Below are 25,132 nucleotides of genomic sequence, written 5' to 3' on the forward strand. Positions count from 1 at the left end.
CTCAGGGAGGAGAATACCTTCTTTCCATAATTCTCGTACCTCTTGGATTCCCGGTCGGGGGGAGCCGACGGGAATGCGGTCTGGGAATTGGAGGCCTAGATAACCAGGCTCTCTGGGGTGGGATGGGTAGACAGAAAGCAAGGGTCGCCCGGAGCCGGGCGGTGGCGCCTGGCCACGTTCCTATCGACAGGCTGCCCTGTGGCGGGCCTGTACCAAGTGCCCAAAAGAACGTCTGACAAGGCCTCATTAAACGGCAGCGGAGGGTCGGCCGAGCTTGACTGCGGTTTAAGGACCTCAGTGAGGAGTTTAGTCCTCACGGCCGCGATGGGGAGCACAAGGCCCAAGGCTTTGGCCGCCCTCATCCGCACCACACTATAAGCAGCCCCCTCCTCCGAAGCCACGGTAGGAGGGGAGACAAAACCAGTGTCAGGCGAGGTGTCCAGACCACTGGCCTTCCCAAGCTCTCCTGTCCAGTCCTCAGAAGACTGACACTCACGTGCCAGAGGGTCCTCAGACCCCTCCCAATCCTCCTCGTCACCCATCGCCTGGTACTCAGGCTCAAAAGATGGGGTCGGCTCATTGAAATAAAAATCTCCCATCGGCGTCCAGAGCAGTGCCGAGCAGCGCCGCTCCGGCGCCGTACCCGAATCGAGGGCAGGACCAGGGACGACGTCGTCCTGGGACGGCGCCGGGGGCGAAACCCGTGGGGCCGGCGAGGTCGTGAGGTCGTCCGGCGGCGACCCGGATCCGGAACCGGACCCAGTGGGGCCCTGCGGCGTCTGGACCAAAGTCGCCGACGGCACCGGGGCCGAAGCACCCGACGGCGCCGGTGCCGAAGCACCCGGCCCGCGTGGGGACCCAGTCGGAGCCGCTTGGTTCGAAGGCGCCGCGGAACCCGACGGAGGAGCGAGCGACCTCATGGCCATGAGGAAGTCTGCAATCTCTACCGGCGTCGCGTCCTGCCCAGGGACCGGCGAGTATGGAGCAGGCCACGACACCTGCGGCTCCAGCGGAGCCGCGTGGGCAGTGTCGTCTGAACCCCCGGCCCCGTCGCGCGAGCGTCGGGGGGAGTCAGAAGAGCGATGGTGCTTCTTTGACTTCTTGTGCCTCTTACCTGAGGACTTCGAGCCCGAAGACCGATGACGACTCCCGGAACTGTGGTGGCTCCGGCCCTGCGACCGGTCCCTCGACCTCCTCTCGGACCGGGACCTCGAGCGGCGCGTGGCGGACTGCCGAAGCTCGAGTCGCTTACGGGACCGCTCCCATCTAGCTTTAGACGTCAGGGCCCGGCAGTCGGAGCAGGACTTGTCGTCGTGGTCCAGGCCTAAACAGTAAAGGCACTGGCGATGGGGGTCGGTAACCGACTTCAGTCAGTTGCAGTCGGCGCAGGGCTTGAACCTGGGCCTCCCTACCAGCACCATCGGAGTAGAGTAGACTTCGAAAGTAGATCAAAAAGGATCTTAAAAGGTTAGTTAAAAAGTGACTAGGGCACAACTTCTTCCTGATCTGCGCTAGCTGGCGCGGAATAAAGAAGAACTGACGTCAGCGCGTGGAGGCGGCGTCTACATACTCCGACGACGTCATCACGGCGCCCACGACGCAGACGACGGACGCGGACGATGCCTACCGACACGCATGAGTACTGCTGCGCAAAAAAATTCCGGATCCAGTCTGACGCCTGGGGATATTCTAAGGTAAGGAATCTAATACTAACCTGTTTCTTTCAGATATATGATTAAAAAAACCTCTGAAAGTCACTAAAAAAACACAACGTACACTTAGGGTAAACTGATCTCCTGTTTGGCAACAGGGACATTGTAACCTGCAAGAGGTGGACGCACATCCACTCCAATTAATAACCCACTTTCCAATCCTAATGTGCAATTTGAAAATTAACTAATATGCCAAATGAAAACTAAATCAGACTTTAGGATAAATGTAAATGTAAATGTAAACTTCTTTTATATAGCGCGGGTTACACTCCATGGAGCATCTTAGCGCTTTCAAAAGAGGAGAACAGGTGGTATTGTTCATGTGGGAGAGCATAACAGGTGGATTAGATGAGGTTTTTACAGTATGTATCAGGTAGGTTGTATAACCAGGTTTTAAGAGTCTTTCTGAAGATTGAAGATAAAGAAATCAGTGCAAGTAACATTACACTTACCACAAAAAATATTGCAATAATATTAAACTAATGTATATACCAAATATACCTGCAAATAAATTGATAACAAAATGAAATACTGTTTGACATACCTCCGGTGCAGTGATTCTGAAAATTTAAGGCTTGCATAAATGAATTCTTTGACCTGCATATAAATCTGAGGCACTGACTGAGATATTGGGAGTTTTTTCGGAAAGGTTTGCTATTGAAACAAAAACATAAACAATACATTTAGAAAAGTCATACACCTGAATTTACATGCAACATAAAATACTTTTTTGAGAAATGTATCTGCATGCTTATAGTACATTAAAGATATATATATATATATATATAGCATATTTTACACTTAAAATTGCAATGATTTATTTTGCTTTTTAAAAGAAGCCGGAAATTTGTATGTCATGAGACTGTCCATTTTTTTAAGGGAGAGAACGAAATGGGTTGACGTGATTTGGATCAGGTTCATAGGGAAGGAACATAAATTCACATGAGCGAGTTAGGTGGGCTGCAGGCATTATCGGACAAGTTACTTACCTTCTGTGTCGCCTTATCTGGTAGAGACATGATCTAGCTGCAGATTCTTTACCTTATAACTTCCAGTCGTCAGGTTCGTCGTTGTCACAATGTCTGAGTCGTCTACATAGGCGCCATCTTAGCACGTTGACGTCAATACTTTTCACGACTTTCCACACCAGGAGTGCAGAGTCATGAAGTGACTGACCAGAGTGTGTTAAGAAGCACAACCAGGGCCCTGGAGGGGAATAGCCCTGACATTAAAAATCGATCTGCAGTGCGGGGAGGATGGTTGGGTGAGTAAAGAATCTGCGGCTTGATCATGTTTCTACCAAATAAGGCATTACCGAAGGTAAGTAACTTGTCTGTCTGATAGAGAGATCTAGCTGCAGACTCCTTACCCTAGAACATAGGAGGAGGACTGCGGAAAAGTGTTAGTCCAGAAAGTCCTGTAGGACCAAACGGCCGAAAAGGCATTACCTACGGACTTGATTATACAGGCAAAAATGTTTGCCAAACATGTGCAAGGACGACCACATAGCCACCTGGCAGATGTTGAAGACTGGGACATCACACTGAAGAGCTGTGGTGGCTGCCTTAGCTCTGGTTGAATGAGTGCTAAGGCCTTCAGGAGGTTGTTTCTTTGCCAAATCGTAACAGATTTTTATGCAGAAGATAACCCAATGTGAGATGGTTCTCTTCTGTACAGCACGATTCTTCTTTTCTCCAATGTACCATAAAAAAAGTTGGTCATCTACCTGGAACTCTTTAGTACAGTCAAGGTAGAACGATAACGCTCTTTTTGGGTCCAGACGGTGGAGGCACTTTTCTTCCATGGAAGCATAGAAGGTGGGCAAGGTAATAGAGGGCTGTCACCACCTGGGGCAAGAAAGAAGCCCTAGTGTGGAGCACCACTGTGTCCAGAAAGACAGTCAGGTAAGGAGGCTGAGAGGACAGAGCCTGAAATTCACCCACCTTCCTGGCAGAAGTTATTGCCACTAAGAAGGCGGTTTTGATAGTAAGCAGCCGGAGGGAGTAATTGTGCAGTGGCTCGAAAGGTGCACACATCAAATAGGTGAGAACCAAGTTAAGGTTAAGGTCCCACTAGGCATGATAAATGGTCAGGGGGGAAACATATGTGTAAGCTCCTTTAATAATCTTTGTACAATAGATTTAAAAAGTAACGGTTGATCTGGCAACCGTAGAAAAGCAGAAAGGGCCGAAAGGTAACCCTTCAGAGTGCCTGCTGGGCCAAAGAAAGAATAAAAAGGAGAATGTCAGAGAGGGAGACTGACAAGGGGTCAACAGACCATTCTGTACAACATTTACAAAATGTTTGCCAACGGCAGGGGCATACCGACTTGGTTATGCCAGAATAACTTCACAGACTTCAGGAGGAAGGTCAAAGGCTGTCAACTGTTGCCGCTCAATCTCCACGCAAGAAGGTGGAGGGTGGACAGGTTCGGGTGGAGGACCCTCCCCTGCTGCTGCGACTGAAGATCCTCCTGAAGGGGTAGCCTGATCGGAGGATCGATGCTTATGTACAGAAGCTCGGGATACCAAACTGTGCCCAGGCTGGAGCCACAAGGATGACTTTGGCCCGGTCGCTCCTGATTTTCTTGAGCACTCTGGACAGGAGTGGTATGGGCGGAAAGGGGTACAGGAGGCCTGTGCTCCAGTCGAGATGAAAAGCATCGGCAGTTGAGCGCTACCTTGAAAACTCAAATGTGCAAAACTGCTGACATTGCGCGGTTTCTTCGGATGTGAACAGATCTAACCAAGGCTCTCCCCACTGCTGAAAGAGACTTTGCACCACATCCGGCTGGAGGCGCTATTCGGCCCAATGTCAGAATTCAAGAACCCGGGGGGGGGGGGAGGGGCTCGGTGTCCAGCAGGAGGAACAGCCATTTGACGATTCTAGGTACGATCTATGTAAAAGCCTAGATACTTTTTACAGTTCAACTGATAGAACCTCTTCTCCTCCTTCGAGGGATGAGAGGGAGCAAAGAATGCTGATTGAGTGATGGCTTGTCCAATGTAGAAGGGTAGAGATTATCAAAAAGGGATAGGACACTTGTTACCACTTATACCAAGAGAAGTATATTGTGAAATATATTGTGAAACCCTCATAAGCGTTGTGTATAACGAGAAGCGGTATATCTTGTTCTCCGCCCCACACAAACGTTTTGGCAGCAATCATCGGGTTTGACAAAATTGTGCATTGCCTAGCCTCGCCCGAGGCTTTCTCTGGTTTTTTCGTGGCAGTCTCCAGAGATAAAAAATTCGAATAACCCCAACAGAAAAGGCACAAAAAGAGATAAAATAGTTTCCAACCGATTAAGATACTCTTTATTATTAGTATCGGTGGACAACTAGTTTAAAAGAAGTTGGTATGCTCGCTGGAAAATTAGGAATCCATAGCATATATTAGTAGTATTGACAAAGCGTCGACATGTTTCTGCTCTGTTGGCCCGTGGGTCTAAGAGCATTCGTCAGGACAAAAAACAACAATAAACAGAGATCTACCTATCACTATTTGTGATGTAGGGGGGTAGAGGACGTCCAGGAGGCAGAGCCAGCACAAGACGCGGAACACATTTCCGCTGCGGCCTGGGACCTCCTGAGGGAACCTTTTTCTAAACACAATTAAGGTTCGCATACTCAAGTTCACCTGATTTAGAGGTGACTACATAGAACCACGTAAGGGTAAGATTGTAAATTACACCTCTACCCCCCTACATCACAAATAGTGATAGGTAGATCTCTGTTTATTGTTGTTTTTTGTCCTGACGAATGCTCTTAGACCCACGGGCCAACAGAGCAGAAACATGTCGACGCTTTGTCAATACTACTAATATATGCTATGGATTCCTAATTTTCCAGCGAGCATACCAACTTCTTTTAAACTAGTTGTCCACCGATACTAATAATAAAGAGTATCTTAATCGGTTGGAAACTATTTTATCTCTTTTTGTGCCTTTTCTGTTGGGGTTATTCGAATTTTTTATCTCTGGAGACTGCCACGAAAAAACCAGAGAAAGCCTCGGGCGAGGCTAGGCAATACACAATTTTGTCAAACCCGATGATTGCTGCCAAAACGTTTGTGTGGGGCGGAGAACAAGATATACCGCTTCTCGTTATACACAACGCTTATGAGGGTTTCACAATATATTTCACAATATACTTCTCTTGGTATAAGTGGTAACAAGTGTCCTATCCCTTTTTGATAATCTCTACTGAGTTCCGGGGAACAGATAGGACAACCTTTCCTCGTCCCTCTATTTGATGTATTCAATGTAGAAGGGTGTCGCAACTTTAGGAAAGAAGGCCCCCTGGGTCCTCAGCACTAATAAGTCCAGGAAAAGGGTGATGTAAAAGCGGACCTAACCCGAAAGAGGAAGACAGCCTTCATGATCATGAGACGCAGCGAGCAGCTATGCATTGACTCAGATGGGCGTACAAATGAGAAATGGCAAGACCAAGTTAAGGTCCCAATATGGAATCACAAAAAGGATGCGAGTAAGCATGTGTCAAACCTTTAAAGAACCTTATCACAATAGGCGATTTGAACAAGGATGGTTTGTACAGCAACTTTTATAGCGCACGCTGCACGGCCTTGCTGGCACCATGACACAAATTTGCCCCAGCACACAGCATAAATTGATTTTGTGAGGAGCATCTGGTGGCATGGATGTCATCCATCACTTACGGCAGCAAATCAAGAGCAGTTAATTGAAGCCACTTAATCTAAGCACATCTAGGTGCATATTTGAGTTGAGGACCCTGTTCCGTTGCTGGGACAGGAGACCCTTGCACAGTGGTAGCCTGATGGGAGGACAGATGATCCCGCCCAGGAGAGTTCCAGGTACCACACTACACTGGCCTATTCTTAGGCCACTAGGATGACTTGGACTTGTTGTTCTTGATCTTCTTCATAAATCAGAGCAGGAGAGGTTGAGACAGGAAGGCATACATGAGTCCTTTGTACCATTCCATCCGAAATGGGTGTTCAGCATTCTTGCCAAAGCTCTAAAACGCGAAACCATTGACAATGCACGGCCTTGGTGGGACGAAAAGATAAGCCAGTGCTCTACTCACTAGTGGAATATGTCTGTGCCATCTCAGAATGCAGACGCTAGCCACTTGTGACCTGCAAGACAGTATCTGCTTAGTTTGTTTATCAAGGATTCAGAGACTCTGCTAGGTGATTTGCAATCAGGATGGTAATCAGAATCTCCAGCCACCAGAGAGATGTCAAGCATGTTTGCACAGGACCAAGGATCTCTCACTGCCCAGCTTGTTGCAGTATCACATGGCAGTGAGGATTTAAGCGAGAGCCTGCACCAGCCTCCCCTTTTGGGACAGCAGTAAGGCATTCAGAGCCAAATGAATCAGCCACAGATACAGAAGACTGATGGGGAGTCAGCCGTCCACTGGAGCCTAGAGTACTCCGATCTCCACCTCCCCAGGCGACATCCTCAACCTAGCAGTAATGAGCCTGCCACCACTGTCAGATCCAGTTTGGTAAGGGAGATTGTCCTACTACAGGGCTATCTGCTGTCAGTCAATCAATCACCAGTGTAGATCTTAAGCTGCCTCCTCCAAAATCCGGACTGTATGAGGAATGGGGATTTGGTTATTATCCCACTGGAATTTCAAGTCCCACTGTAGAGCCAGCATTGTCACCTGCCATGTTTAAAAAAAAATCCTTTTTATTGATTATATTCAACCAGGTGGTAAAGCCACAAATCCGCAAACAACAATGAGCGGCACACCGGTTCGAGTACAATGGCATTAACAGCAGGACTACTGTCCCATACCTCGCGGGACTGTCCCATACCTCGCAGGCCCAACCACCAAACATTAGTTAATATGCAAACAAATGCCGTCACCCTATAAAGCTCCCCTGTATATGCTCCATCCATCCCGGGACTTCCACTTGGGCCACCCATTAGGGTTCGGGTACGTCTCTGCTTCTCCAGAGGCCCTATATTTTCTCAAACTTTTGCACACAACCCCTTGCCTGGTCTATTTCTTGCCCTTATACCCCAGTCTAGGTTGGACTCCTATGTCCGCAGTGAGGGGATCTTATCCTATCCTCATAGTTAGTTTACATCCTGTCTCACCACCATCAGGGCAGTATTACAAAAGAGAAGGGGGTAGTGGTCCAAAATGTGTTCTCCCTCAAATTCCCAGACTTATTAATTGTGGGGTGGGCTCTAGTGTGAACTCCAGGACTTCCGACAATCAACGGTCCACTTTCCCCAAGAAAGGCTGAATCATGGGGCACCCCAAATCATATGTAGCAGTGTACCTTTCTGTCTACAACCCCTCAAACAGGTCTGTATCAATCTTCCCCATTTGGAATGGTCTTGTCCTCGTGAAGTAGGCCCTGTGGAGTAATTTCAGTTGAATTAACTCGAACCCAGCCCATATGGCCACCTCCCAGGGGTATCGGCAGGCCGCCCCAAGTCATTGTCTTTTAATCTGCCTCAGTCTTTTTGTCATTTGCCTCTGAGGCCATCCAGGGGGAGGCTCTTGTGCAGGAGAGTGGAGTATAAGTGGGATACAGTGTGGCTGCTCAAGGGAGCTCCCAAGATCCAGTATTCGACAGGTGACTCATCTGGGGCCTTCTGTAATGGGGCCACATGATCTCTCAGGAGGTACCCCAGTTGACAATATCAAAGATACAGGCCCCCATACAACTCATACTCCCTTTGTCTCATTTCCTTGCCAGGTGTCACCCACTTTACAGATTCCCAACAGGTCCAACTTTCTGTGGCCTTCTATAAGACGCAGTCTCTTCAGGACTTAATCCCATAGCGGGGTTTCAAATGTCAGTTTACGCTTCCAACCTAAGGCCTTAGTTGCAGCATGCCATATCTCGATGACCAAGGCCGTGGAGGCCGGCAAAGATGTCATCCCTATGATATAAATGTTGGACGTACCCCTCCAGGTCCAGAGAACATTTGTCTTCATTTCTCTAAGGAGGTCATTGACTATTTGCAACTGTGTTACCCTATGTTTTATGTTATGTTATATGTTATAAAGACTTTTATAACGCGCTCTATTACTAACAAGTATCTTGGCGCGGAGAAAGAAGTGGCATAGAAGCAGGATATCAAGATGGAGAAGATAATTACATGATCTTATTAAACAGATGAGTTTTCAGTCCTTTCTTAAAGGCGGTGATGGACTGGGCTGCTCTAAGAGACAAAGGAAGAGAGTTCCAGGCCCTAGCGGCCCTGACAGAGATAGACTGGCCTCCTAATCTGGAGTACTTAAATCTAGGCATAATCATTTTGCATTGATTGGCCGATCGAAGGCAACGATTCGGAACATAGAGAGCAAACCGGTTCCTCAGGTACACAGGTCCGAGCTGATGGATAGCTCGGAAAGAGAGAACCAGTGTTTTAAACATAATCCATTGAGCCACCGGAAGCCAATGGAGGCTGCGAAGATGAGGGCGAACACTAGACCACCTGGGCAATTTGAACAGGAGGCGCGCAGCCGCGTTTTGAATTACCTGAAGCCGTTGGATCAAATAAGCAGGTAAACCACTAAACAAGGCATTCACATAATCAAGCCTGGAAAGAATTAGAGCACGCGACACAGTCTCTTTGGCCTCTCTCGGGAGAAGTGGAAAGAACCTGCGTAAAGCTTTGAGAGTGCCAAAACACACGCCGATAAGTTTTTTTATATGGTCCCCAAACCAGACCCCCAGGTTCTTAGCTGGGTCACCCATAGAATTGGGACAAGGCAGGTCAGGTGGCCATAGGAGGTCTTTAGAGTTATCGGGAAAGGAGCCATAAAAAAGAACCTCGGACTTGTCTTCATTGCACTTAAGCTGGGCAAGTGCTAACCAGCGGAAGACAAAAGAGAGGCAGAGCCGACCCGCCGATGTGTCCAAGTTGTCCTTGGGCCAGGTAAACAGAAGTTGGGTATCGTCGGCGTAGGCCATTATTTTAGCCCCCAACTGTTCGGCCAGGTAAATCAAAGGAGTCAAATAAACATTAAAAAGCAGGGGGCTGAGAGTAGACCCCTGTGGAACACCAGTGGTGAGTTTCCTAGGCAAAGAAGCGTAAGGAGGCATCCAGACCTGTTGCGTCCTATTATCCAGAAATGACAATAGCCAGTCAAGTGCTAATCCAGCAATGCCTACGGCAGCCAATCTGGTGAGGAGCAGGTCATGGGGCACCGTATCGAAGGCGGCAGAGAGGTCTAGTAAAATTAGAACCGCTCTGCCACCTCCATCTAGGCACTCCGGAATTGCCTCAGACATCTCAACCAGAGCCGTTTCGGTGCTATAGGCGGCCCGGAACCCTGATTGGGCCGGGTGCAGAACCTGAGATGACTCAATAAAGTGATCTAACTGGCGGAAAGCAATTTTCTCACAGACTTTAGCCAAAGCCAGCAACAGTGAAATAGGCCGATAGCTGGATGGAGCAGCAGGATCCAACCCGGCCTTTTTTAAAAGCAGGAGAAGTTTGGCTTGCTTCCAGCAAGGCGGGACAGTAGCTGAAGAAAAAGAGAGGTTAACAATCTGGGTAACCTCGCTACACACTATATCAGCCACCCTGCCAAGAACCCTGGCAGGGCAAGGGTCCGAAGGGGGCCCCGATTTCAAAGCCCCAAGTACTGTCAGAATGTCTGACTCAGTAGAGGGGGAGAAGACGGCAAACTGCTCCGCTGGCTTAAGCATGGAGAGAAGAGGTAGTGCTGATGAGGACTTGAAACTGTCACAGTCAGCTCGCAGGTCCTCTTGGATCCTAGCAATTTTATCTACGAAAAAAAAGGAGAGCTCTTCACACCAGTGATCAGATGAAGGCAGCACAGGTTGCGCAGCACATGGCGATAGGAAGCTCTGAACAATGGAAACATTTTCCTTGCTATTATTGTTAGCCTTTTCAATTCTCCCTGCAAAGTAGCAACACTTGGCTGTTCTAATCGCCGCATAGTAATCCTTTTGTGCGGCTCGCAGAGCACTCTTTGTCACAGGCAGGTAGGCTTGTCTCCACACCCGTTTGAGTTTCTTACACCCAAGTTTCAATTCCCGTAGGGTGTGGGAAAACCATGGTTTAGAAGGAGAAGACCGCATCCTACGGATGGATCCCTGGTTGATAGAGGCAGCTGACCCCTGTTCCACCCATGTGTTAAAAACACTGACCGCCTCATCAATCTCCGAGGTCAATATAGGACGGTCCCGGGATAGAGATTCGGCCAGGGACACTAGATTGATCCTCTGGGAATGCGCGAGTGGGGAAGTACCTCCAACACCCGCAGCTCTTTCCAAGGACCAGGTAAACTTAATCAGCTCATGGTCCGACCATGTGACGCTCTCAGGGCAAGTCATCACGATATTAAAATTAGAGCATACCAGATCTAAGAGGTGGCCACCCACATGGGTTGGAGATTCGACCCATTGTTTGAGGTGGGCCATAGTTAAGGCTTCACCTAGGCGGTTAGACTCACTAGAGTCCAACACATCAACATGAATGTTGAAATCCCCTATGAGCAAAAACTTTGAAAATCTCAGGGCACGAGGTACTATAACCTCCTCCAAAGCTTCAATAAAATGCCCAACATTACCCGGAGGTCGATATACCAGAGTGCCTCCCCGAGTAAAATGAGGGTTGAGCACAAGAGAAAAATGGAGCAACTCCGCATCCCCCAGATCGCCCTGGGGTTCACAGGAGAAGACCCATTTGTCCCTGTAAATCACTGCGACTCCACCCCCTCTGCCGAGCGGGCGGTCCGCCCTCGTGATCTTAAACCCCGCGGGATAGCTAGCTCCACCACCGGGGCACAAGTATCATTTAACCAGGTCTCGGTGATAAAAAAAAGATCAAGTTGGTCCTCCGCCAAGATTTCAAAAACTTTGGCGGCATGCTTCACTAGGGACCTAGCATTAATTAACCCCGCTCTAATCAGCATAGGGTCAGTGCTTACTTGTTCAGAACAACTAAGCGTGGGATAAAAGTGAAAGTTACACGCCGAGCACACCCGAGATAAGCAATCAGCCACCCCCCAGGGGTTATCAACTCCACATCTTAAAACATTAAGTGCGGTGAGATCATCACGTGAGTACCTTAGTCTAGTGGGCTGTTGCTTGCAATGTAAACTGGCAGGGGGTCTGGCACTAGGCACGTCCGGAGCACGGACCGGCAGACGGGCCCTCCTTTGGCGCTCCTTCGGCGCGCCCGCTGCGCGACCGCTGCGTGTCCGCGAGAGCATTACTTTTTGAAGCCCAAGCCCCTCCCCCGGCTAGACCGCTGCCTACGGTCAGGCGGGGAACCGGGACTTCGGGAAAAATGGCGTCCGAACCTGCCCTCCACAACAATCGGCACAGAGGAGCCGCGGTGGAACGGGGCTGAAGGCGTCAGAGCAAATTATGAAAAATGCAGTGGAAGTACAGGTAAATACACAGTCACAGATAGGAAACAAAGTTTAAGAAATTTAAAAAAGTTTTAAGAACACAGCACTGGGTTAAAAAAGCAGAGGAGAGTCTCTCGCAATCTGCTCGCCACTAAAGCAATGCTCCAGGCGCTGCCACCGCCCTGAACTATCACCCGGACCCCCAGGCAGGAGATCTATTTGAAGCCCAAGCCCCTCCCCCGGCTAGACCGCTGCCTACGGTCAGGCGTGAAATCTGATGCCATTTGTTGTCTGGAGGTGCATGTTGCAGCATCTCTATGTTACATCCCCTACTGCCCAAAAGAAGCCGTCTGGGACCTCAAACGGGGAGTTCTGCAGCACATAAAGGAATTATTGCAGGTTTATTATTTTGTAAAGGGCGCCCCTGCCCATAGGGTATAATGGTAGTTTCTTCCAGCGCTCTGCATCTGCTTTGTAGGAGTAGAGGATTTGATGCCTTTGAAGTGGGGGAACCTTCAAAGAAGGGCTCTGAAGTGCACAGAGGTCCTTCCTTCCTGCCCTGGCTCCAGACTCACTACAGGAGGTTAAGGAGTCCTTTGTGCGGGGGCAGGACACATCCTCTTCAGGTGTAAGTGTGAGGCTGGTCCTGGCTCTTCCCTCCCATCCTGCCCAGGATGGTCCATCAGAATGTGGATGGCCCACCAAGTCACACTTAAGCTCCCTTTGTGTGTGGCTGTCTAGAGGGAAAGCACAACGCCCAGCTGTCACCCACCCCAGAAGTGTATTAGAGAAAGGCTGAAGGCAGATAAGGCTAAGAGCAGAAAAATGCCATTGTTCCAGAAGTTACATTTTTCAAAAGTGTAATGATAAATTCAATGTTACCAGTAAAGAGAATGTATTATAATTCCATAGGTACTAAATATGACGGCTCTACCTCCTTCCAATTGGGAATTACAGTTTATTAGAAGTAACAAGGAATCCTCATTAACCTAAGGGAGGGTAGGTCTCCCAGTAGTGAAAAACGAATTTGAGAGTTTTCACTACCAGGACATTGAAAGCTTAGAAGTACATGTCCTACCTTTTTATTACACAGCACCCTGCCCTATGGGCTACCTAGGCCTACCTTAGGGGTGACTTATATGTAATACACGGGGAGTTTGAGGCTTGTTAAGGGGTTTTAAATGGCAAGTTGACATGGCAGTGTAAACTGCACATACAGTCTCTGGAGTGGCAGACCTGATACATGTTTTAAAGGATTACTTAAGTGGGTGGCACAATCAGTGCTGCAGGCCCACTAGTGCTACGCAAACAAATGATGGACAGAATGCTTAATAAATCATACATTCACCCCAGTCAAGAGATCTGGGTTAAATCCAACGTTCTTTTGCTCACCATAACACCCCAGTTTAGACCCAGCCATATGCAAATCAGTCTTGACCCTGTGCCTCATGGGAACAGTCCAGACCGAACTGCCAATCCAGGTCCTCCATGGACTGCAATCAAGCATCCTGGGACCGGTATCTGGGTATTACCCTTCATCAGCCAGGCTAGCTTGAGTCCAGTGGCACAGTGAGCAAGGGACCCACGTCTGGGTATACCCATACCACTTAGGGTGAAAAGTGCTACGCAAACAAATGATGGACGGAATGCTGAAACCACTAGTAGCATTTAATTTACAGGCCCTGGGCACATGCAGTGCACTTTAGTAGGGACTTCTAGATAAATTAAATATGCCAATTGTGGATAAGTCAATCAAACCATGCTTAGGGAGAGGGCACATGCACTTTATCACTGGTTAGCAGAGGTAAAGTGCACAGAGTCCTAAAGCCAACAAAAACAAGATCAGCAAAATTGGTGGAAAGCAGGCACAATGTTTGGCGGAAGACAACCTTAAGACTGGCATGTCTAACAGATAGAGACTTGTTTCACTCCAGGTTTCTTGGAAGATGAGGATATTGTACATTTGTAAGAATTTTCGAACACCTGGGTCATGGGCTAACCTAGATATTCCACTAATGTTCCACAAACAGATCCTTATTGTTAGAAAATTATACTTTTCCCCTGTTCACCACCATTGTTTGCCAAATGATACTGGTGGAAACTGACTCTGACTGTACCCTGATTTCTGCTAACCAGGCCCAGGACCACCACTATGTTAAGAAAGGTACATGTAATAAGGATAAGTTAGTTACCTGTAATCATAGTTCTCTTCCAGGGGTATCCTCATCAAAGTCATAAGCACATGAATATTCCCGCCTATGTGCGGGACCCCGGAAACACATCACATAAATGTGAAAACCATATATGTAGATATATATATATAATATAAATATATATATATACACACACACACATATATATATATATATATATATATATATATATATATATATATATATATACACACACACACAATGCAATACCACTTATTCAAAGATCAGGTCTAACCCTTCCCACTTGGTATCTAAGAGAATACAGCAGTTGACCAAGCGGGCCTTAATTTTAGGTGATATTTACCAAAAGGATTTTGACTATTTGAATTTCAATCAAGGCATGACAGCATGTATTTATGGCCTGCCCAAAATCCATAAAAATCTTACAAATCCTCCCTATAGACCAATTGTATCTACAATTGACACGAATACAGAGCCCTTGTCTAAATTTATTGATTTTTACCTACGCCCACATATATCAAGGATTACATCCTACATTAAGGACACGGGCGCTATGATTAATAAGGTGGAAAAGTTACCCTTTGACCCACGGAATGACATCCTAGTGACTAAGGACATCGAGGCGCTTTACAGCAATATCCCTCAAAGGGAAGCTGTACTAGCGACAAGTTGGTTCATTGATGAATTTGGGATCACATGCCCCAAGGAATTTATCATGGACCTTTTGATGATTGTTCTCACTGAGAACGTATTTGAATTTGGCAATACCCTCTACCGCCAAATAAAGGAGGTTAGCATGGGCGCGTCAGTGGCGCCGTCCATAGCCAATATTTATATGGCGGCTTTTGAGACCAAATCCATCTATAATGAGATGGCACCATTTTTTGAATCCATTTCCCACTGGTCCAGATATATAGATGATATCTTTTTTATCTGGACAAGTGGGAAGGATCTTTTATTGGAATTCCTGGAATGGATCAACTTGACAGATATTAATCTGAATTTCACTGCCCCTTATGATGGGAGCAAAGTTGAATTTTTGGACCTTCTGATCAAACACCAGGATAAGAAACTAATAGTGGACCTCTTTGTGAAACCCTCTGCACGCAATACGTTGCTCCATTTTAACAGCTATCATCCTCGTAGCCAACGGCAGAGTATTCCTTTTTCGCAGTTCCTGCGAGTAAGGAGGAACTGCACCAACTTAGCAGATAACGATCAACAGGCAGCTGTGATGAGACAAACATTTCTCAATAGAGGATATCCCCATAGATTAGTAAGGGATCGTATAAAAGAGCTAGGTTTTATGATCGTGACCACTTACTGAGGATTAAACAACCAAAAGAGAACACCCAACTAGTATGTATTACCAAACATTCTACCCTGGACAGTACTGTAAGGCAGATTATCAATGCCAATTGGCATATTTTGAATTCCAATCCCACTTCATGTGGAAAGTTGGCCAAACCTTTGTATGCCCACAAGAGAAACAAGAATCTTAAAGACTTATTGTACACTCACGTTTTACCAACAATAAAGTACAGTCCGAATTTGTCCAAAGATCCTTGTCAGACAATTTTCCGGTTAGGGGCACGGTTAAATGTTCCTCCTGCAAATCCTGTGATACGATTTTGGGTGGCGAATCATTTGAACATAATAGATGCGTCATGAATGCCACCGATATGTGGAATTGCAGAACTGCCAATTGTATCTATTTTATTTTATGTCCATGTCAGTTGGGCTATGTAGGCGAAACATCTAGACCCATTCAAACAAGACTAACCGAACATCGTTCAGCCATACGTACTAACAAAATGGTAGCTCCCCTTGTTAAACACTTTCAGGAAAAACAACATAAACCAGAGGAATTGAAGTGGCGCATTATAGAAAAGATCAGACTACCTGAAGGTAAAGGTGGTTGCAAAGTGCGCAAGAAAAGGGAAGTTTTTTGGATCTTCAGTCTGGGCACTTTTAAATACCGGCTGAATAGCGACATCCCGTGGGAAAATGCAATCATTTGATTGCTTCGGCATTTATTTCCCTCTCGTATCCTATGGACGAGTTAGTATCTTGATAGTGCTCTTCTGAGTCACCTATATGTACCTTGCTTCTTGGCCCCCACATTGGTCTAATTAGTAATTTTATTCCCGGTTTGTCACATAGGGGTTTTCTTGACCGTTTTGAATTAGTTTACCTGTCATGAAGTTATCGTTTGTCATGACTGGATATCTTGTTATTTCCACTTAGATCAATAGGCTAGTTTTATGTCCCTTAGCTAATGGCTGTGGGTTGTCTTTACCAATTACATCAGCGATTTATTAGAATATAAGTACATATATGACATATGGTACTTCACCAAGTGTATAACGGCATTCTCTGCTCAAACCTTTTTAGATCGCTTTCGATATAACTGCCCGATCATGATCCAACCATGCATCTGCTAATTCGGGTATTGCCCGGCAGCTTATCACATAGTCCTTTTGCTATTCATGTGCAACTATTCTTTAACACTCATTCGGATTATCGTAGTTGACTGTCTGTTACCAAATTGCGAGTACGCTCGTGTTAATACTAACGGTGTTAATTTATGAGAGGAGCCCTGATTTTCAAAAGGCTTTTGCCGTTCCAATCTTTTGAAGCGACGTTTAACCTTTAAGTGGTTATTTATAGCTCTATAATGAGTTTTGTTTTATTCGCTCCCTATTCAAAATGGAAGGCTCTTCCTTCGTACACTAGCTGTGAAAGCCCCCCCTTTTCTATGTTAACTATATTGAAATGGTTAATCCGTCGTTTATGTTTATTGCGACCCACTTGGAGGGCGGTCTCCGTGTTTTTGGCGGGTTATTTAAACCCTTGGAGAACCACGGTAAAATTGATTATTTTTCTACCATCGAACAGAGGTATCTGTTCTCTGCCGTGTCCCTCAGCATTATCCTGCCGTCACACGTGATAGGTAAGCGGGCATCTTCAAGCACTCCCAACGATTTTGTTCGAGGCGTGTGTTTATCCTTGTGTGTTTTCAGATCCTTGCGTGTTTCTAGAGCCTTTTACCTTTAAATATGGTTGGTGAGGGCGTAGTACACATCTAGCGGCTTTATTTTAAGCCATTGACTATCTGGTACTTTTTTTTATCTCTACCTTTCAGAAGCCTGACTGTTCATAGAAAGCCTACATATTGCTTATCGTTGTACATCAAAATATCAACCGTGGTATATATCCCGGTTTTCACTGAAGAAATACTACTGCTAATTTTTAAGGTTTGTTCTGTATCTGTTGAACCTTTACTTGCTAAATGATGAGAAGCAGTTCTATTTACACGGTTTAATGTGTCCCCTATAGGTTTGCATTGACGGGGGGACAAGCGCCTCTGTTTTTATGAATATATCCAAGCGCCACTGTATCGTCGAATATTTTAAACGACACTACGCTATACACATTGAAGACGAAGATATCGCTTCAGGACCTTAGGGAACCTTAAGGTATATTTATTACCGATCTTGGCGTATTTCGTGGTTTAAAAGGTCTATTGGTTTGCCAACGATTAAAACCACGAACAGAGAATTATCGATCTTAGACACCCATATGTTTCTGTTTGTCTCTCTCTATTTGATCCCTAGATGAATCACGTTTTATTTCACTATCAACAGCAAAGGAGGGACCTGATTCGACTTCTTTGTGAATGCTCTTATTTCAGGTACAGACTCAGAATGTGTTTGTTTCCTTTAGTTCACTTTGCGGCAATTTGTTCTATATATATATAAAGACACAATATTCCTGCAATTATATCTTGGAAAGTATGAGGGGACTGTTTGCTAAGGATTGTATTATATCTTCTTTCTCCCTTTTGTTGAGTTTGAAATGTAACTTTATCACTGTTATAGTGAATACATCGATAGAAGTGGTGATCACTAGGTTCTCACTAATCACTTGATTCAGTAACAATGGAACTCTATCACTTGAGCCTTGTTACGATATATGTTTATGATCGTCCCCGCTAATTTTGTAGTAGGGTTTTTATTGCCTGTAAGTGTGAGTCAGCATAGAGCGTACCACGCTACTTTATCATCATGATGTATCCTTATGTTCAAATGATTGCTATATGTCCTAGTGCCACCCAAGTTTGTATTTAGATCATAATAATTAATTATGATGTTATGTATATCATTTCAGGCTCAAATCTTTCTCAATTGTGTGTTGTTGCTAATATCAAATTGCTGAATCTGCGCATATCGACACAAATCGTGTGATCGTCTTCAAACAGTGAGTTGCAATGTTGATAAATTATGGAAGACATGTGTTAAATAATGACATCATTGAAGTATTACCTTTAATTGTTGATTGTTATCTGTATACACAGTGTTTGACTTTGTCCCTATCACTACGCTCTTGAATGACTATCTTCAACTAGTGACGCTACCTGACAACGACCTATCAGGCGTTTGCACATTGTACAGGCCTGTTTATTCTGTGGTCATTTTTCATTGTGTCCTTCCACATGAGTACTTTTCAGTCTATGAAGTAATGCTTGATTCTATGAGCTTTGAAAACATGATGTAAACAACATTAATCTGACAGCGAGAAGGTTGTGTACTATAGAATATTTGATAAAATGTAACAGATTTATTATGTAACCGTTTTGAAATATGTATTATAATAGGAAATTGTAAACATATGTTTCAGACTTGAATGTGTGGCTCCTGAAGAAGGCGTTTTTTCTACGCCGAAACGCGCGTCGAGTTCATTCGCCACTGCTCCAGGACACCAACGATAATTAAATAATTCTTTTTCCAGTATGTTCCTGTTTTATGATTAAACCTTGTGTATAAATTGTATGATTTTTAATTCATTATATTGTTATCATATAGTCTCTGTTGTCCAGTATTCTATATGATTTTTAATTATGTTCATTAAAACTATGGTTGTTTTTATATGTTTTTTCTCATCCCTTCTTTTGCTGTCATTTTAAGTCACTTGTTTTTCAATACGTTAACTGCCTAGGAATTTTTATTCACACATTACACACACAATGCAGCCTTCCATAGTCATGCTGAGCAATGTTGCAAGAAATTCTCTTGTACATAAACACATTCCAATAAAAAAGGGAGAAAGTAAGCATTTGAAAACTGCTTTAATATACAGCAGAAAACACAATCCTGCAAGGAATAATGAAAAAACATTGTCAGCACATGGGCTGCATTGTAGAAACAGTGTAGAAAGCTGAAAAGCTAACCCACAGAAACACTCAGATAAACTGGCACCGTGCCTTTAAGGCAGCCATGACTCGTAGCTTCCCATCATGCCTCAGGGGTGACAGTTAGGTCAGTTGTTCTTTGTGGATATCTGCATACCATTTTACAAAGAGATGTATGTATCATGTTCACTTGCCCGGGGAGGCGGGTGGGTTGCTGAAGACTTTGATGAGGATGCCCCTGGAAGAGAACTAGGAATACAGGTAAGTAACTTATCCTTCTCTTCTAGGGGATCCTCATCAATAGTCATAAGTACATTAATAGAATAGCAAGCCCATCCCCTCATCCTGCGGGCAAGTAAACAGAGTACCATCAAGATACATAGCAGCCATAAGGCATTTACAGATTCCAATTGGTTAGCATTGGAACAGATTCCTCAAGGAGGCCTGGCCCACTTGGGTATCTGCTCTGGAGTCAGAATCCAGACAGTAATGTCTGGTAAACGTATGGACCAACTTCCAATCTCGGTCATCGGTACATTGTGTAGGAATGCAACCGTAGAAGCCTTGCCCCTAGTAGAGTGAGCTTTAGGGGAGGCAAACAGAGGCTTACTTGCAATTTGGTAGGCCAACTTTATGCAAGGTACTATCCATCTCGATATGGATCTTTTAGAAGCTGGGAAGCCTGTTCTAACAGAGCCATAGTTTAAAAAACAATTGACCAGCTTTTCTAATGGATTTTGTTGCCTCCAAATAGAATTTGAGAACCCTCTTGAGGTCTAGCGAATGAAGAGACCTTTCTGCTGGTTTAGTAGGATTGGGAAAGAAAGAGGGTAGAGAAATAGTCTGATTAACATGGAACTCCGACACAACCTTGGGTAGGAAGGAAGGGTGAGTTCGCATAACCACCCTATTATGGTGGAAAACCGTACAGGGTTCTTTAGAACAGAGTGCTTGTATTTCACTCACTCTATGTGCTGATGTAATTGCTACTAGAAAGGCTACTTTCCAAGAAAGGTGTTGTAATGTAGCCTTATGAATGGGTTCAAATGGAGGTCCCATCAATTTTGACAAGAATAGATTCAACTCCCAAGGAGGAGAAGGAGGGCGAACAGGAGGATAAACCTTCTTCAACCCCTGTAGGAAGTCCTTAACAACCTGAAGTTGGAAGAAAGAAGGTTGGTTAGGTGATTTACGATATGCTGTGATAGCTGCCAAATGTACTTTTATGGAAGAATACTTTGAACCAGATTGTGATAAGTAGAGTAAATATGGCAAGATAACCTCCTCTTGCCCGTTAACTGGACTCCAACCATTACGGATACACCACAAGTAAAACCTTTTTTCACTTGAGAGTATGAGGTTCTTGTGGAAGATCTCTTTGACCCCGTTAAAATGTCCATGCAGTCCTGAGGGAGGTTCTAATGTCCGTACTGCAGGACTTCAGGAGCCATGCTGTCAAGCTGAGCGAGGGAAGGCTGGGGTGCAGAATCTTCCCTCCCATTTCGGTGAGAAGGTCCGGCCTGCACAGAAGTCTCCGATGCGGGTGAACCGAGAGTTGCAACAGGTCCGGATACCACCATTGACGAGGCCAGTCCGGTGCTATGAGGATCATCTTCATTCTGGATCGAAGAAGTTTGGCCACAACATTCGGAATGAGAGGGAAGGGTGGAAAGGTATATGCAAACGTCCCTGACCAGTCTATCAAAAGAGCATTCCCCGTCGTTCATGGTAGGTAAAACCTGGATGCGAAGGCCTGGCATTTTCTGTTTTGATAATCTGCAAAGAGGTCGATGAAAGAATGACCCCATTGATGAAGGATGTCTGCCACCACTTCTTCGTTGAGCACCCAGTCTTCTTGCTCTTGGAAGTGACAACTGAGGGCATCTGCTCGCACGTTCTGCTCTCCCGGCAGACGGACTGCCGTGATCGATAGGTTCCTGGCTAGCAGCCAGTGCCAGATCGCCTAGGATTCGAGAGACAGAGCGTGTTCCACCTTGTTTGTTCAAGTAATACATGGTGGTTGTATTCTCCGTTTGTACTAGGATCGATCCGGACTGAATTGATGGCTGACAAGCCTTGAGGGCTAAATGAACCGCCTGCAGTTCCAGCATATTGATGTGATACGTCTGTTCTCTGTTGGTCCTTCTGCCCTGAATTTGCAAATTACCCAGATGCGCTCCCCCGCCCTGAAGCGACGCATCCGTGATCAGGGATTGTTCTGGCAGATGTTGGTGAAAAGGGACTCTCACCAGAAGGTTCTGTGGCTGCAGAATGGACTTCTTTGCTGCAGGAGAGAGGAGAATCCGGTTGTTCCACTGACCCGAGGATTGATTCCATTTGTCCTCCAGATCTTGCTGTAATGGTATCATCCTCAATCTGGCGGTGGGTATGAGAAAAATGCACAAGGCCATTGACCCCAGCAGAGAAGCCACTTTTCTTACTGATGGCCGATGAGCTTGAAGGATGATGTTGCCTTTGTCTCTTATTGATGACAATCTCTCCTCCGAAGGAAACACTTTTCCGAGGTCGAAGTTGAGGTTGCCGCCCAGATAGTAGAGTGATTGAGTCGGTTGAAGGATCGACTTGTCCAGGATGACATGCAGGCCTAAGTGCTGAAGGAGATCCTGGCAGATGTGAAGGTGTTCCTGCACCATTTGAGGAGATGATTCCTTCAACAGCCAGTTCTCCAGGTATGGATATACGAACAGGCCTTGGCAAAGTAATGATGCCGCTACTACTGCCATGCATTTGGTGAATACCCTCGTAGCTGATTTTAGGCCGAAGGTTAAGACCTTGAACTGGTAATGTTTTTTTCCCACCATGAACCGTGAGAACTTGGGATGTCGTGTTGTGATTGGGATGTGAAAGTACACATCTTGGAGGTCCACAGAACACATCCAATCGCTTTTCTTCAGATGTGGGAATATTTGGTGGAGCGCCAACATTCAAAACTTTTCCATTTTGATGAACTTGGTCAGAGAACGTAGATCGAGAATTGGTCTGAACTTGTTCGGCTGGTCTTTTTTCTGAACAAGGAAGTATCGTGAATAAACTCCCTTTCCTCTCTGTGTAGTAGGGACCTGTTCTATTGTTAGCCTCTCGAGAAGGGTCGACACTTCCTGACACAGGAGGTCTAGATGTAGATGACGAGAGCTTACTGGAGGAATGTCTCTTGGGGACGCACAAAAACGTAGTGTGTACCCATTTTTTAGTATATTTAGCACCCATTGATCTTTGGTTATATTGCGCCACTCTTGAATGTAACTTGAGATACTTCCTCCCACTAGAGGGTGCAACGGTGCTAGAGGAAGCAGAAAATCATTGCTTCCCTGGAGTTTTTGTTGCGGAGGAGGACTGCTGCTAATGTCCTCCTCTTCCTCTCGAGGAACAACGGCCTTGGTACTGGGATTTGCTCTGTTTGTTTTGTGACCATTGAGGGGTTTGAACCCTCTGTTTGTAATTTTTCCGAATGTAGGGCCTGTATCGCCTCCTAAACTCCTTTTTCTTTTTCAGGCCCACGGCCTTTAAGGTGTCCAATTCGACTTTATTCTAGCCATTTCTTCGTCTGTGTGTGCACCAAACATTGAAGTGCCAGAAAATGGGAGGTTCAGGATGCGCTGTTGCGCCTCCGGTTTTAAGGCTGTGAGATCGTAGTGCACATATGCCATATGCATTAGAGTGAGCTGCCAGAGACGCACCATCTGCTGCAGTGCTGATTACCTGGTTGGCCACCAGAGCCCCCTCCTGGAGGATATCAGAAAAGTCCTGTTGATCTTCTTTTGGGAGTTTGTCCTTGAAGCGCTCCAGTGAATCCCATAAGGACCTGTCATAACGGCCCAGCAGAGCCGCAGCGTTGGACACTTGAAGAGAAGATGCTGCAGAGCCACAAGCCTTCCGGCCCCAAGAATCTTGTGCTCTACTCTCTCTTATCCGGGGAAGTGGAGGAGGAACATGCAACTGTGTGTGTCTTCTTCGCTGCTGCTATAATGACAGAGTCCGGAGGTGTATCCGATTTGAAGAAAAGAGGGTCTGATGCAGCTGGTTTATATTTTTGTAGGATTCAAGCTGGAGCTGCTTTAGCCGATGATGGGGTTAAAGAAAAGGGTATACCCAAAATCACTGGGACCTGGGTGTAGAGCAGTATAGCGTGTGGTGGTCCCAGTACTGTTACATCAAAAATAGAGTAAATGAACAATATACAATTGTAAATAAATAGTAAACACTCGAAAAGGAATTATACTAGTGTTGCAGTGTTATTTAATCACACTAGACACATGTTGCAATTTTTAAAGAAATTTCATGAAACACATTAACCCCTTCGGTGCTGATGACGGCTCCCGGTCGTCATCAGTTACGGTGGGCGTGTGCTGATGACGGCTGGGAGCCGTCATGACCACGCCCGCGATCGGAATGTGCCGCAAGGGCGAAGAATTCCGGCCGCAGACAGGGGGTTAAAAACCATCATTGGTGGGCCCGAAGAGGGGGGGGGGCAGGGATAGGTAGTGACTCAAGTGAGGTAGTGAGGTAAGCGAGGTACAATATTCGTGAATATCACAATTGAATTGTTGGGCATGTTATGCAATGCCAAAACATTCCTAACATAACATATAACAAATGGAATCCTAAGAGTTACACAGCCATGTACGACAGAATCACAGCACAAGTGCTGTTGACGCTACTGGCATTGGTCATGTGTCGACGTTTCGACCCCTGAAACTATAGGTTTCTTCAAAACCTTACTGGCGGGGTCTTCCTCAGGACTGACGTAGAAGTGGGAGGGGAGGGGCACCTGGGATTGAAAGTAAACAAGCATTTACAATGCAATGGTCTCTGCATTGTTAAAGTTAGAGCTATTGGCATTGCTCATGACATTATTTTTATTTATGTTTTTGTTTTTAAAACATATAAATAAATGGCATTGTCATTTACAATGCCAATAGCTTAATCGCTCGCAAATGCGAGACCTTTTGCATTTGCACCCACACACAGAGCTACCCACACACACACAGAGCCACCCACACAAAGCCACCCACACTCACATACAGAGCCACCCACACACACATACAGAGCCACCCACACACACACACAGAGCCACCTACACACACACAGAGCCACCCTCACACAGAGCCACCCACATACCGAGCCACCCACACACAGAGCCACCCACACACAGAGCCACCCACACACACAGCGCCACCTACAAAAAAAGCTACCCACACAGAGCCACACACACACACAGCCACACACAGACAGAGCCACACACACACACACAGACAGAGCCCAACACACACACACACACACACAGAGCCCAACACACACACACAGAGCCCAACACACACACACACAGAGCCCAACACACACACACACACACAGAGCCGAACACACACACACACAGCCCAACACACACACACACACACACAGAGCCCAACACACACAGACATACAGAGCCCAACACACACACACAGAGCCCAACACACACACAGAGCCCAACACACACACACACAGAGCCCAACACACAAACACAGAGCCTTACACACACACACAGAGCCCAACACACACACACAGAGCCCAACACACACTTACAGAGCCCAACACACACATACACAGAGCCCAACACACACACACACAGAGCCCAACACACACACACACACAGAGAGCCCAACACACACACACACAGAGCCCAACACACACACACAGAGCCCAACACACACA

The 25,132-nt window shown here is 46.0% G+C and overlaps 1 protein-coding gene across 3 annotated transcripts in view; it reads right to left on the reverse strand.

Moving 5' to 3' along the window:
- EXOC6 (exocyst complex component 6) overlaps window positions 1–25,132 on the reverse strand; it is a 1,337,279-nt gene that overhangs the window by 554,365 nt on the left and 757,782 nt on the right. For all 3 annotated transcript variants that reach the window (XM_078643405.1, XM_078643403.1, XM_078643404.1), the window contains one exon: window positions 2,257–2,366. In XM_078643405.1, coding sequence (XP_078499531.1) covers window positions 2,257–2,366 — 110 coding nt within the window. The remainder of the gene's footprint in view (window positions 1–2,256; window positions 2,367–25,132) is intronic.

The sequence above is a fragment of the Lissotriton helveticus genome, chromosome 5_1 (assembly GCF_964261635.1).
Source record: "Lissotriton helveticus chromosome 5_1, aLisHel1.1, whole genome shotgun sequence".
Classification (NCBI taxonomy): domain Eukaryota; kingdom Metazoa; phylum Chordata; class Amphibia; order Caudata; family Salamandridae; genus Lissotriton; species Lissotriton helveticus.